The sequence below is a fragment of the Dromaius novaehollandiae genome, chromosome 2, assembly GCF_036370855.1.
Source record: "Dromaius novaehollandiae isolate bDroNov1 chromosome 2, bDroNov1.hap1, whole genome shotgun sequence".
Classification (NCBI taxonomy): domain Eukaryota; kingdom Metazoa; phylum Chordata; class Aves; order Casuariiformes; family Dromaiidae; genus Dromaius; species Dromaius novaehollandiae.
The window spans coordinates 146,455,654-146,467,805 of NC_088099.1; the positions used below are offsets into that span (position 1 = coordinate 146,455,654).

At 42.1% G+C, this 12,152-nt stretch overlaps 1 protein-coding gene across 1 annotated transcript in view; it reads right to left on the reverse strand.

Moving 5' to 3' along the window:
• The window catches only part of LOC112983022 (neural-cadherin-like), a 57,268-nt gene that overhangs the window by 21,408 nt on the left and 23,708 nt on the right, over window positions 1-12,152 (reverse strand). The window contains exons 11-18 of the mRNA XM_064507726.1: window positions 11,266-11,436; window positions 8,615-8,787; window positions 8,311-8,478; window positions 7,123-7,372; window positions 4,231-4,358; window positions 2,931-3,117; window positions 2,628-2,771; window positions 8-291 (exon numbers count right to left, since the gene is read on the reverse strand). Coding sequence (XP_064363796.1) covers window positions 8-291; window positions 2,628-2,771; window positions 2,931-3,117; window positions 4,231-4,358; window positions 7,123-7,372; window positions 8,311-8,478; window positions 8,615-8,787; window positions 11,266-11,436 — 1,505 coding nt within the window. The remainder of the gene's footprint in view (window positions 1-7; window positions 292-2,627; window positions 2,772-2,930; window positions 3,118-4,230; window positions 4,359-7,122; window positions 7,373-8,310; window positions 8,479-8,614; window positions 8,788-11,265; window positions 11,437-12,152) is intronic.

Below are 12,152 nucleotides of genomic sequence, written 5' to 3' on the forward strand. Positions count from 1 at the left end.
GATTTACCTTTACAACAGGTACAGGCAGATCCGTGAGCTCCTCCAAGACACTGCCCTGATATTCATTCTGAGTGAAGACTGGTGCTTCGTCATTCTTATTCACGACATTGATGATGATGAGAGTGTGGTTCTCCCATTTTCCATCAGAAGCTACAAGTCGGAGCTCATAACGTTGCTCTTGTTCATAATCCAGACACTGAGCAATGAAGACAGTGCCAACCTCAGGTTCCACATCGAAAACTCCTTTCACATTTCCTGATGTGATCTGATACCTTAGTTTGGCATTTGCACCTACAAAAGAAAGTAAATGATCACTGCTTGGACATGCCCTGAATGCTCAATACAGCTATACATAGTGGACCGTATCCAAAAGAAGCCTTATTTGCCCAGCCCAGAGTAGGCTGTTGTACTGTGTGTGAGAGATAAAACAAACACACTCATGAATACAATGATCCAGGTAGGTAATTGTGAAGGATTTGCATATGGAAGATTTGGGGTTGGGTTTGCGTTTATATGCACAAATATAATTTGCAGCCACAGCCAAGCACCTCTTTACTGATAATAAAGGAATTTAAGGTAATGCACTATTCAAATACTAGAAGCTATTTTGCTTAATGTTTCCTAAACTTCCCATTTCAAATGCCAACATCCTTTAACTTTTTTTTTTTAACCACTGGATGTTGCTAATATATAACAAAAGCCCTCTATTTTGAGAAAGAATTCATCTCACTGTAGAGCCTTCCATTTGTACAACCTGAACAACAGTTGTTTGGTTGCTGCAAAGTGTTTAGAAATAAAATAGAAAATTGCTTTGTACTTCATTTTACTTATTTGAAAGAAAAAAACCATGACACTGTGTATTCATCCTACATCATGAGACAGAAGAGTTATTTCCCAAATTAACTAGATAAAATTACTATTTAGTAGAAAGCATGGTCGTTGTTTTAAGTTGCCATCTGTGGATGAGGAGACTGCAGAAACGTTGATGGCAAGAAAGTGAAAAGGCTGTGCTCCACATTGTTTAGTGCTTGGAAGAGCCTGGCTCCCTCTGCAGCCTTTCTCCCAGTGTCACTTGCTAGCTGCTTTTGCCAAATTCTCTTGAGTGTGGCAGTGGGTTTTAAATGACCTTTCTACTTCTCCATCATGGGCACTAAGAGGGACAAGCATTAAAGCACTGCCACTGAAAGGAACAGTCAGCTCCCATCTGCTCCCAGCCGCATACTCCTCTGCTGCTCCTTTGGGCTGTGTCACCAAGGCACCAGCTTGCTTTCTTTTTTGCAATAGGTTTGTTTTCCCCCACTGTGTTGAGCCAGATCAACTCATGAAAGGGGCAAAAAAGCACCAGCAGAAGCAAAGACAGGAACCGATTCATGGTGCATGTCCGTTGGACTGCCTCAGCCCCTCTCATCTCGCCACGCTATAAGGCCAGTTTCACAAAATATGAGCTGATGTAATGGTGTGACCCCATGTGACCAACCAATAACCCCTACAATGGAAGAAGGCTCAGAGCAGATGGGCAAGGGCAATACACTCATGATGCTCAGGGAATGATGTACAGTGTGACTGACCACAGCTGTTGCACAAAAAGCTGACATATCTTAACACAAAGGGGACCAGAGGGTTTTTAGATAAATAGCTATGTCTGTTGAGTGAATCAATTGACTGCATCACAGTTGAGGGGTGTCAATGTTTCTCCCTCATCAAGAGTGTGAATGTCTCCCTGAACCAGCCACACCAGCATGGGCGGAGTGCATACGTGGTTCAGTCCAACACAATGTGTAAAAACCGAACAACTAACAAAAGAATTTCAAAGAGAGCAATGGGCTTGAGCCAGTTTCAACCTACGTATTCCTCCTTGTCAACTGGGGAGGGTGAACATATTATATTGTGACTGAACAGTATATTGCAATTGCTATATTTTCCTAAGCGTAACTTACACTTATATTGCAATTTCAGTATATTGCTGTATCACTCCACTAAATCAAAAATCCAGTGTAACATCAAAGACCTTCAAATAAGTAAATTTTTATATTAAATATTACACCTTCCATGTGTGGATTATCTAAAAGAACCTGGTTAGAGAGTATTAGACTTTGACAACCCAGAGAGGAGATCTGACTCTCCCCTTTTTCCGTCTTTATTCCTGTCTTCTCCCTGCCTTCATGTCTTGCTACGTCATCCTACATTTTCCACTGCTTGTTAGATCCTTCCACAGATTCAAATCGTAAACTCACCAAAAAGCACATAGGTTAGGATTTTTTGCAGTGGTGAAACTGGCTCACAGAGAGATCCAGCAAGCACTGGAGTCAGCACAAAGCAAGCATGTGGTCAGGAGTGAGTTGTTCTTCTGAAGTTAACAGAAAGGTTATGGTTCTAGGTGATTTCATTCTACCCCAAAGATATTGCCAGACTATGTTATCCCTTATACAGGAAACTTCAGCTTGTTAATAAAAAAAATGCTCTCCTGTGTCCAGAACTTCTCTCTTCTCTTTGACAAATGCTTGAAATGCCCATTCATCTCCTGAACGCAAATTTGCTTGCCCAATATGGAAGCAGTCCTATGGACAATGCATAGTCATACTAACAGGACTAGAAAAGACAGACATGCACAGAGCAGGTCCACTCACCCTCATCTTCATCATTTGCTGTTGCTGTCATAACAGGACTTCCAACATCCCTATCTTCATCTATGCTGATCTCGTACACTGACTGAGGGAATGCTGGAGCATTGTCATTCACATCACTGACAAAAATCCTTACGTAGGCAGTGTCTAAAAAGGAGACGCAAGAGGCATATGCAGACTAGAAATGACAAAGGTGGAACATCTTGCTTTATTCCAGATATCTCACACACATCTCAAGTCCAGAAAAGTTAAGGAACTCAATCTCTGCTATCATTTATCCAATATATAATTCTTTACTAGTCCTACCTGTGTTGGGTTGCCCATGAACACCAGGTCTAGCAGATTCTGAAGAGTCCTGAGACTGAACTTCAATCAAGTAAGAGGCTCTTTTCTCTCTGTCAAAAGATGCATGGGTAGAAATAATTCCTGTTTCAGGTTCCATGGTGAAGAACTGGTAATCCTCACTTGCATCTTTCAATATTAAGTAGTGAACCTAAAGAGAAAATAGTTAAGGGAGGTTGCATTTTCCACTTTCACTTGTACATCCAAGTGCTATGCCTGCCCCCACCCAACGCATACTTCCCCAGTAGCTTCCCGAGACTCTCTGCAAAGTAGCAATGCTTTGAGGAAAGTAAGTTCATTTAGATGGAATTTTTTGAAGTCTGTCCACTTTGAAGAAAAAAAAAAAATCAGAACTCTCAAACAGAAAAACAGCTGTACCAATCAGACCAAAGTCCATCAAGCCCCATATCTCATCTCCAGTGGCGACCAGAGACAATTAAAAAAGATCATGAATAACAGAAAGACAGAAAGTATGCAATGACACCTTCCCTAATACCACCTGCCTAGCTTCTAGCAACCCATCACACTCCTGATATTAAAAAATTAGGGCTGAGAGTGTGGGTCCTGTTCAAAAATCTTTTCAAAAACAGCCATAAACAAACGAAGACCTTCACTGATGAAAGCTGCCCAACTTTTGCACTTTAACAAAGGTTTGGCTTCTTACTTTGAAAAAAACATTTCTGCCCCCACCCTCATGTCATGCAGAAAGCCATGCACAGATCCCCTATATAGGTTACTCTTCAGAAACTGCAAAACAACAATTACAAAACCACCAATCTCTACCAGCCAGAATTCTTTCCCAGAAGAGTTGACAGGATTTTTCAAAAAGGCCCAGGAAAACATGCAGAAATGAGCAGTTCCCTTCATAACACTACTTTTTCCTTGTGTTGGGTTACTATGGCAAGGATGGTCAAACATTAAATAATGAGCTAAAGAGGCAAGAGTTTGAAGACATGTTTTGCAGCCTCCTCCAGTTATCATGACACGGGAGCAACCTGGAGAATCAGGCAGCAGTGCTTTGTCACAGATGCTGGATCAGGATGAGTTGCTATGACACAGGATCCCAAGACTGTGAACAGAACCTTCTCTGCTTACATCCTGTATCATTCACTTCAGACCCAGGCATATAGTAGACAAATGCTCGACAACTGCTGTAGAAGTGTTTGTGGCTCACTATCCTATCATTTGCTGTCTGTGCACTCTCAGTGATCACAACAGTAAAACTTGTCTATTGGGAGGAAAAGAACCGGATATAAGGTCAAACCTCTCCATGTAGGCCAGAATCCAAGTCTGTAGCTAAAACCTGAACCACAGGCGTGCCAACAGCAGCTCCTTCCGGCACAGACACCTCATAGTTAGAAGACACGAAAAATGGAACGTTATCATTGACGTCTGGAAAAGGAGATGATTGGGACCACAGTGAGAAAATGCATGAAGATTTTTAGAACTGCATTTAATTTACTGTATTTTTCCACAGTCATAATTTTGCTTGGAGAAAGAACTCATTCTTCTTAGTAAGAAGCAGTCTCACTTTTGGTCTTCCCATTTGCATGGCACATGGCAGAAGGCATTTTACAGACAGTGAGCAATTTCTGGGAGACAGCAGCCTAATTTCAGATAAGACACTAGCTAACAATTTGACCAGCAGTCTTATTATAAGTCCATAAATGTACAGACCAGTAGGCCTTTCATTCAGTCTGTAAAGAGCTGGTTACCTACTGAAGCCTACAGCAGAACCACTCACTGTAGCTAATTTCAGCATGTTATTATGGGCTGATTAACATACAATGGAAATTAAATTGCGAAGGCCAGAGTTGATGAAAAATGTGTGTAAGATAGTCTTCCTTAGTCTTTGCAGGAGCTCTGCAGGGCACTATAATCAGAGCTGTATTAGGCTGTAGGACCCAATGATTACTTAGGACACTGCTGCACATTAGCCTCCCTTGGTCTATCAGCTGATGTCTGAAGGAATAATACTGATCTTCCCACCCTTATCATCCTGCTCTAAGCAATGGGATCCTCCCTCCCGCCAGATGGATTAAGTAATCATGTCACCACAGGGTGAGAGTGCTCATTTTGTTGCTCTGACAGAAAACTGACTTTCTGTGGAGAACAGGGCCCAGCTGACCTAACATACTCTGCAGCTGTGTAAAGACCAGATTCAACGCAAGCGAAGCCACAAGACTGCACAGAGAGGGGCCTTGGAGAAAGAAAGGGCTGCGCCTGTAGCAGCAGTCTGCAGTCAGACCAGATTAAGTGCAATGTGAAGCCATGCTCTATGCCAATGTGGTCTTGCTTAATGCTTTTCTTCCTTGCCTGACCCCTGTAGAGAACTAAATGGGAAAAAATACATTCATTATTTTGTAGGCCTAGTTTCTGACACACTTCCTTCCTTAAACACTCTGTGCAGGAGCAGATGAGCACAAGGGATACAAGGGACAGGCAGGAGAACTGGGACAGCACTTACTTGCATCACTCTGAAATCACATCCTCCTGGTCAACCCACAACAAATCAGTCTGGTGATGCTCTTTGTCTGGAAGAAGACTAGCCTGTGAAGTGCTACATATTCCCCTAAATCTTTTTGCATTTTTCACAATTTTAACAGCCACATTTTAAGAAAGTCATTTTCTTTTGTTACTGGAGAATGCCAAAATAGAAGGGCTGTAATCACAGCTCCTCAGAACCATCTGTCTTTATAAGAGAAGCAGACAAAATGCTTAATATCTCATTCTGTGAACCCTTAAGCATACATTTAATTTTACTACTGCCATATGATTCCATTGATTTTGACACACAAATATTTGCGGTATCAATGTCTTAAACTACTTTTTTTAAGTTGTCAGTGTGGGCTCCCTTATATCCCAATTTTCTTTCACTTTCATATGCATAACTTTTTGTGAAATCTTCTTTCCTGACAGAATATTTTTGCATGTTTTATAAGACAGAATATGTCTTGTTAGAGATAAGTTTTACCAAATTCACTGAGCAAGACAATGGAAAATAAGACTATCTATCTGCTCTTTAAAGTCTTCCTTTTGTGCGTGCTTGTGTATAAATATGAGACAATTCTACACAGTGAAACTTTCTGGTGGTTATTTCTCTCTTAGAAGTTTAACTAGCTTTTCCCCCCACTAATGCATGCATGCTTGCATGTGCGTACACGTACTTTTTTTCATATGGAATACTATGTTATTGAAAATGGACATTTGCTTGTGAGCAAAATGAAGTTGCTACTAAAGTCTGGTATAAATAATTGCACTACGAAAAAAATCTTTTGGGATGTGGTCGTTTACGTATAATGAGGCTCAGACCCTAACTTTAGGCACTGCTGCTGTACACATCAGAAGAGTTTTTGCACTGCTGGATTGTGGAAGACAGAATAATGCTGTGATGAAGTAAAGCAAGGTGTCAGATTCCCATCCAAATCACTGTTTTAGGTCTCTCATTTCTATGGTGGTGACAGAGACAAATATTTTTACTGAAGACTTCACTTACTCATATTTGGATCCTAAATGACTACATAACATATGTTACTTTCTAATGCTTCAAAAAGCATTAAAATCAGACTTACAGTTTTTAGTAGTTTTACAGGAGTGAAGCCTTACAAATAGACCTCACTGTAGGCATGGTTAGGTCATATCTTTGAAAAATTCTACCTATTGTAAGCACCTTTGTACTTTGATTTCTACAGTTATAACCTCAATGTTAACTAGAAAGTTCCTAATGCGACAAAAACACAGACAGGCTGGTTTTGTGTTTGATATAATCTATCTGCACTGTTTCTCTTTCTACAACTCAGAAAATTCCCAGTAATACAAGTCTCCTTTCAACAACATGAGGACGTTTACTAGATTTCTCCTCCTATCAAAAGAAAAACTTTGCAATTACATTTATAAAGGCAAGTGTTGTGTAAACATTCACACAGCACATTTTTGCATTAACGTATTTCCACATTTTATGGTTGCACTTAGAAATTGTGTCCAACAAACAGATGTTTTTATGACTGTACGCAACTTCCTTTTATAGGATTAAAACTGTCCAAAGAATTCGTAGGTGGCTAGGAATCTCATGTATGCTACATCATTTCATGATTTCATAGTAAAAATATTAAAAATATTGTCCTGAATGAGCTGTTCTGACAACAATGGAACTTACCTGTTATATTGACACAGACAGTAGTAAAGGAAGCTAAAGGAGTCATTGCTACATTTTGTGCCCGGACTCTCAGAGTGAAGGACTTAGTTGTCTCAAAGTCAAGTGGTTCAGAGACTAGAAGAGAAGCAGATCCATCTGCTCTGTTTGGCTTCAGATAGAAACGAACTGGCATGTTAGTCTCCGGAACTTGACCTTCCTCCAGATTATATGTGACCCTGGGATCGCCAAGAGGGGATGTGGCTTTGATAGTCTGAAGAAAAAAAGAGCCACCATATACGTTCATGAAGTGCTGGGTTGCAAGCGTTAAATATTCAATTTGATGGCAAGAACTGTGCAGGCATGACAAGGATAACAGACAAAAGAGAAACCATTTACTTTCATTCTGCAGAGCTGAGTTTAATTTTACAATATTTAGGTTTGCTGTAGCTCTTTAATCAACAGTAAATTCATCTGCCTGTAAACGTGCCAAACAATAACTGCATCACTGGCTAAAGAAATTACTCCTCTCTCTGCTTTCCACAGCAAAGGAAACTCCTTTCTCCAAAAGGAGACTGTTTCTCCACTGAGTTGTACATTTAACCAGGCAAGATACAAACAAAACCAAATCATTTGAAGTTCTTGGATATCACATGCAGGAGGAGGATGGCAGACATTATTAGCAATTTACAGAAGAGACCACCCTTAAAGAATAAGTCTGTACAGATTAAAGAGAAAGGTTTGGGATAGAAGAGCTCCCAACACAAACTACTGCTAAAATTGAGCAGATGAACTACAACAGGGCACATGAGAAAAGCTGTAGGAAAGATTTCAGGCAGGCAGCATAGTTCAGGCAGGATGCAGAGGTGGACAGCTAGCCCTTGGTGCAAACACTCCAGGATTTCTTGCATAGGCAGAGCATGGATCTCTTTTTATTCAAAGATGCTGCCTGTGGGAGCACACCCTGCAGGCCATTAGTTTTAGGGATCGCTGTGAGAAATGCTGCCAGCTAAAATGCTAGTGTATTCGGCAACAGATATACCTGACAAACCAGGAGTACACAGTTACAGAGGCTGACAAGGAAACAGCACAACGCAATACATTTGCAGAACGGGCATGCATATATTCTAATGAGGATACAAACAGAGCACAAGAGAGGAAGAAGGTGAAGTGGAAAGGAAAGGGAAGGAAGCAATCATACGTCTAACATACCACTATCTTGGTGTCACGAATGGTGTTTTCAGGGATCGTTACCCAGTATCTGTTCTGCTCCCAGCAGGGCGGCTGACTGAGTGCATTAGTGATAGTTATGGTCAGCTCCACAGTGCTACTTCTGTTGCCTCCATCTGTTGCTACAATATAGCGAATAATGCGTGTTGCCTACCAAAAGAAGAAGGTCAAGGATAGTTTCAAATCATTTTGTACAAATCAGGAGATTGCAATTAACACTCTGCAATGGATTTGAGGGGTTGAAGGCTGCTCTATTCCAAGCATACTTGGAATACTTCCATGTTACCTGGGAGATCTGACGGTTTACATACACCCAACCCGTGCTGGGGTTGATCTGGAAGTATTCCAGTTGGTGCTCTAACATCGAATATGTGATGGCAGCATTCACACCTTGGTCATCATCATGAGCAGCAACACGAAGAAAACTTGTCCCCACTGGAGTGTCCTCACGGAGGAAATCTTTGAAAAGACAAATGTATTGTCAGCAGGCCTTGCTCTAATATACCATGCTGCTTGTTATAGAAATACTCCTGCATATAACAATCAATAGTCAAAAGAGGGATCTTCACAGGTCAATGTAGAGCTTACAGCACAAGGCTGCTCTTTAGATATCTCTCACGTAGGGTTTCACTGATAATCTGAAAGAGACTAAATACCTGGGCTGGTCTGAGCCAGGTCCTCACTGCACCAAACTACTGTTTTAGTGCAGTTGGTTTCACAACAAAAACAGATTTTACCACTGCTTTTCCAATCAAGATAACATGTAAAACCTCAGAGTCCCCTTCACATGAGATTAAATGTTTCTGTAATGAGGCAGGTTATAAAGTATTGTCACTAAGAGAGTATCCACATTTTTCTTTTAGCTTTCCCTTCCCTTCCCCTACATGCTGGGTTGTTAAGAAAGCTGTTAGTGAAGCAGGTTTATTGTTTTCCTGGTAAAGTTTTTGCTATGAACCCTTGCTGGGATGACTGTGCCTGTGGGGTAGAGCTCTAACTTACACTTCAATGCCAGCAGCTCCCTCCCCACTACCGTTCCCATCCTCTCTTCTAGGCACAGGAATGACTGCTACCTCAGAGAACATAATTTTGCCAAAAGAGATTATGCTGATCAGGAGATTGCTCAGGAATTGCTTTTTTTTTTTCCTTTTCCATGTAGACCATGCATCACCACATCAGCCCTCTGTCACAAAGTCCCTGCTAACCCTCTAGCAGGACGGTTCTGGTGACTGCTACTCCCACAGCTCCGGGTGCTGCTGTCCCTCCCCGGCTCCCCGCTGCCAGTGCTTGCTCCTCTTCCAGATGCTTCAGATCACAGTCCAGGCTACTGGGTTAAACTGCTGATAACAGCGGACTGGCATCAAATGGAATTATTTATGAACTGAATTAATCCTGAACTGGAGTAGCAGAAACAGCAGCACCACTGGGAGGCAGTAGGTAATCACAAAGCATAAAGACTCAGGTTGTAGTAAAGATCCCCTCACAGACCAGCCACAGCCAAACAGTGTTTGGATGAAGCTGCCTTGGGCAAAGGTATAATGATCATTTTCTATTTGCCCCTTTCCTCGGGTCTCCCTCCCTGTTCCCAGCAATCTGTGGCTTAGGGACCTCCTGAGATAGAGGCAGTGTCTTTGTGTCAGTAGTCCTACATGGATCAAACCTTTTTTGAACCCGCTTTTATAACTAGCATGTAAAAATCTGTTGGCGACAACTTGCACAATTGAAGAACCTATTGCATAGAAGAGTCATTCATTTTGTCCGCCTAAAGCTCAGTTCTTGGCAGGGACATCTACAAAGTTATGAGAAACAGTGAAGAGTCATTTCCTAGTCCCCTCCTCAGTGCTAGGCACAGTTGTATATACAGCTATCACATTCCTGTCACCTGTCTCTTTTCCACACTGAATTCTTCAGCTTGTTTTGATCTGAGTTTGCTCCTGTTCTACCACCCATCCTCAGCCATGCAGTCCCACTTCCTTCTGCAAGCAGTCACTGGTGCTTGCCTGATCCTGTTTTGAGGTGGTTCCACGTAGTTAGAAAAAACTTCTCTGTCAGCTTAGTGTACTGAAATGGTCCTGACAGTGGAAAAGCTGTAGCTGTTAGACAGGTTTAGACAACTCAGCCTATTTAACCATCTCTTCTTCAGATAACACTTCATACCTTTGATTTCCTCTCTATGCCTCTATTTTACTATATTATTCTGAGGTGGAGAAAAAAAAATTGGACACAGGATTTACACAGTGATATGGTCATGTTTTCTGTTTTGCTTTTCCCCTTAATATTTCCAGTCTCTCACATAGGGGCAGTAAAACCTTAAACCACCACAACTGCTTGCTCAATGAACAGGAATTGGAGTTTAACCAGCTTTCCTCCTAACCTTAACCCTAACCATAATCAAAACCTAAGCTCTAGGGTGCCCTGAACCTGGGCTTGGTGCAGCCGCGCATTGCCTTTGGCATGCCCTTTGCAGCCCCACTCCACCTGGCGCTCTCGCCTTTCTCTCTCTCCTAACCCTAGCCCTAATCTCTGGGGTGGCCTCAACCTGGGCCCACCAGCCCCAGGCCTGGCTTCAAAGACAATGGTGTCCTGGAAGCAGGCTTGCTGCAGCCACGCATTTTCTTTGGCATTTTTAGTATTGAATAAAAAATTCAATATGCAGAAGAACTGGTCAGGGATACGCCACTGAGGAAAGGCATCAGATATGCCTATTCCGGAGTGAAGACTGTCACTGTTTTTAAGAGTATTGCAATGGCTAAAACAGTGTTATAAAGAGGACAGCGATGAATTCTTCATACTTCCACTGAGGATGGGATAAGTCCTAACTGGGTTAGTTGGCAGCAAATAAAATTAATGTTTGGTCACTGAAAAAACAATCATTGTTATATGGAACTACTAAACAGGTTCATGTTGCAGTACTGGGATAGGTAGTTAAAAAACACTCACGTTGGTAGTGACTGTTTTCAAACTTGGGATCGTTGTCATTGACATCAGCAATAAAGATGGTGATCCGACACACACCGATCAGCGGTTCCTGTGCTTGGTCTGTTGCAGTCACAGAGAGCGTACATTCTCTCTGCTTCTCTCGGTCAAAACTCTGCGTGGTTGTGATGACTCCTGGCAACACAGACACCTCCTGTTCTGCACATCACTCAGCATCAGGACTAAATTCACAGACCAGGATCCAGTATTTCACCCATACAGGAGGAAGCTGTGACAGCACACAGCACAGCTGTATAGCTTAACCCACACCAACCTGCAACATGTGTCTTGGACAAGACCAATTACAACTCTGCTGTCTCCAGTTCTCCTCACACAGCCAACAGCTCCTTCCAAGTCACTTACTGCCAGTGGTCAGCAGCTTTCTCCCCTGCTGCTCTGATAAGGAGCTTCAGTCCAAATACCTTGTTATTTCACTTCTCGTGGAGCACAGAAATACTTTCTCCTCCTTCCAGCAATAGCCCAAGACAGCTTATTGTTACTCTGGCCAAAAGTCACACCACAGAAGGCTTAAATGATGCAACCAAAGTTGTCTTTACTATGGAAGCTAGAGGCTGCCTCACTGAATAGATTAAGCTGGGATTGAGCAATGTAGCTCAGTTAATAAAGTATACAATTTCCTCCCAAAGGTCAGCTCTTCTTCTCTACTGACAAAGTCTCTCCCTCTCTCAGCTCTTCTTTCCAGCTGTGAAACTTTAAACTGGCCTTCCTGAGGCCACTTCAGATCTTTCTCCACTATGCTAGAGGCTAGGATTCTGCTTCTCTGGCTTTGGCCCTTCTATGCTATCACCGAGTCCTGGACACTCACAAGCAAATATCCCATGTTACTGTTT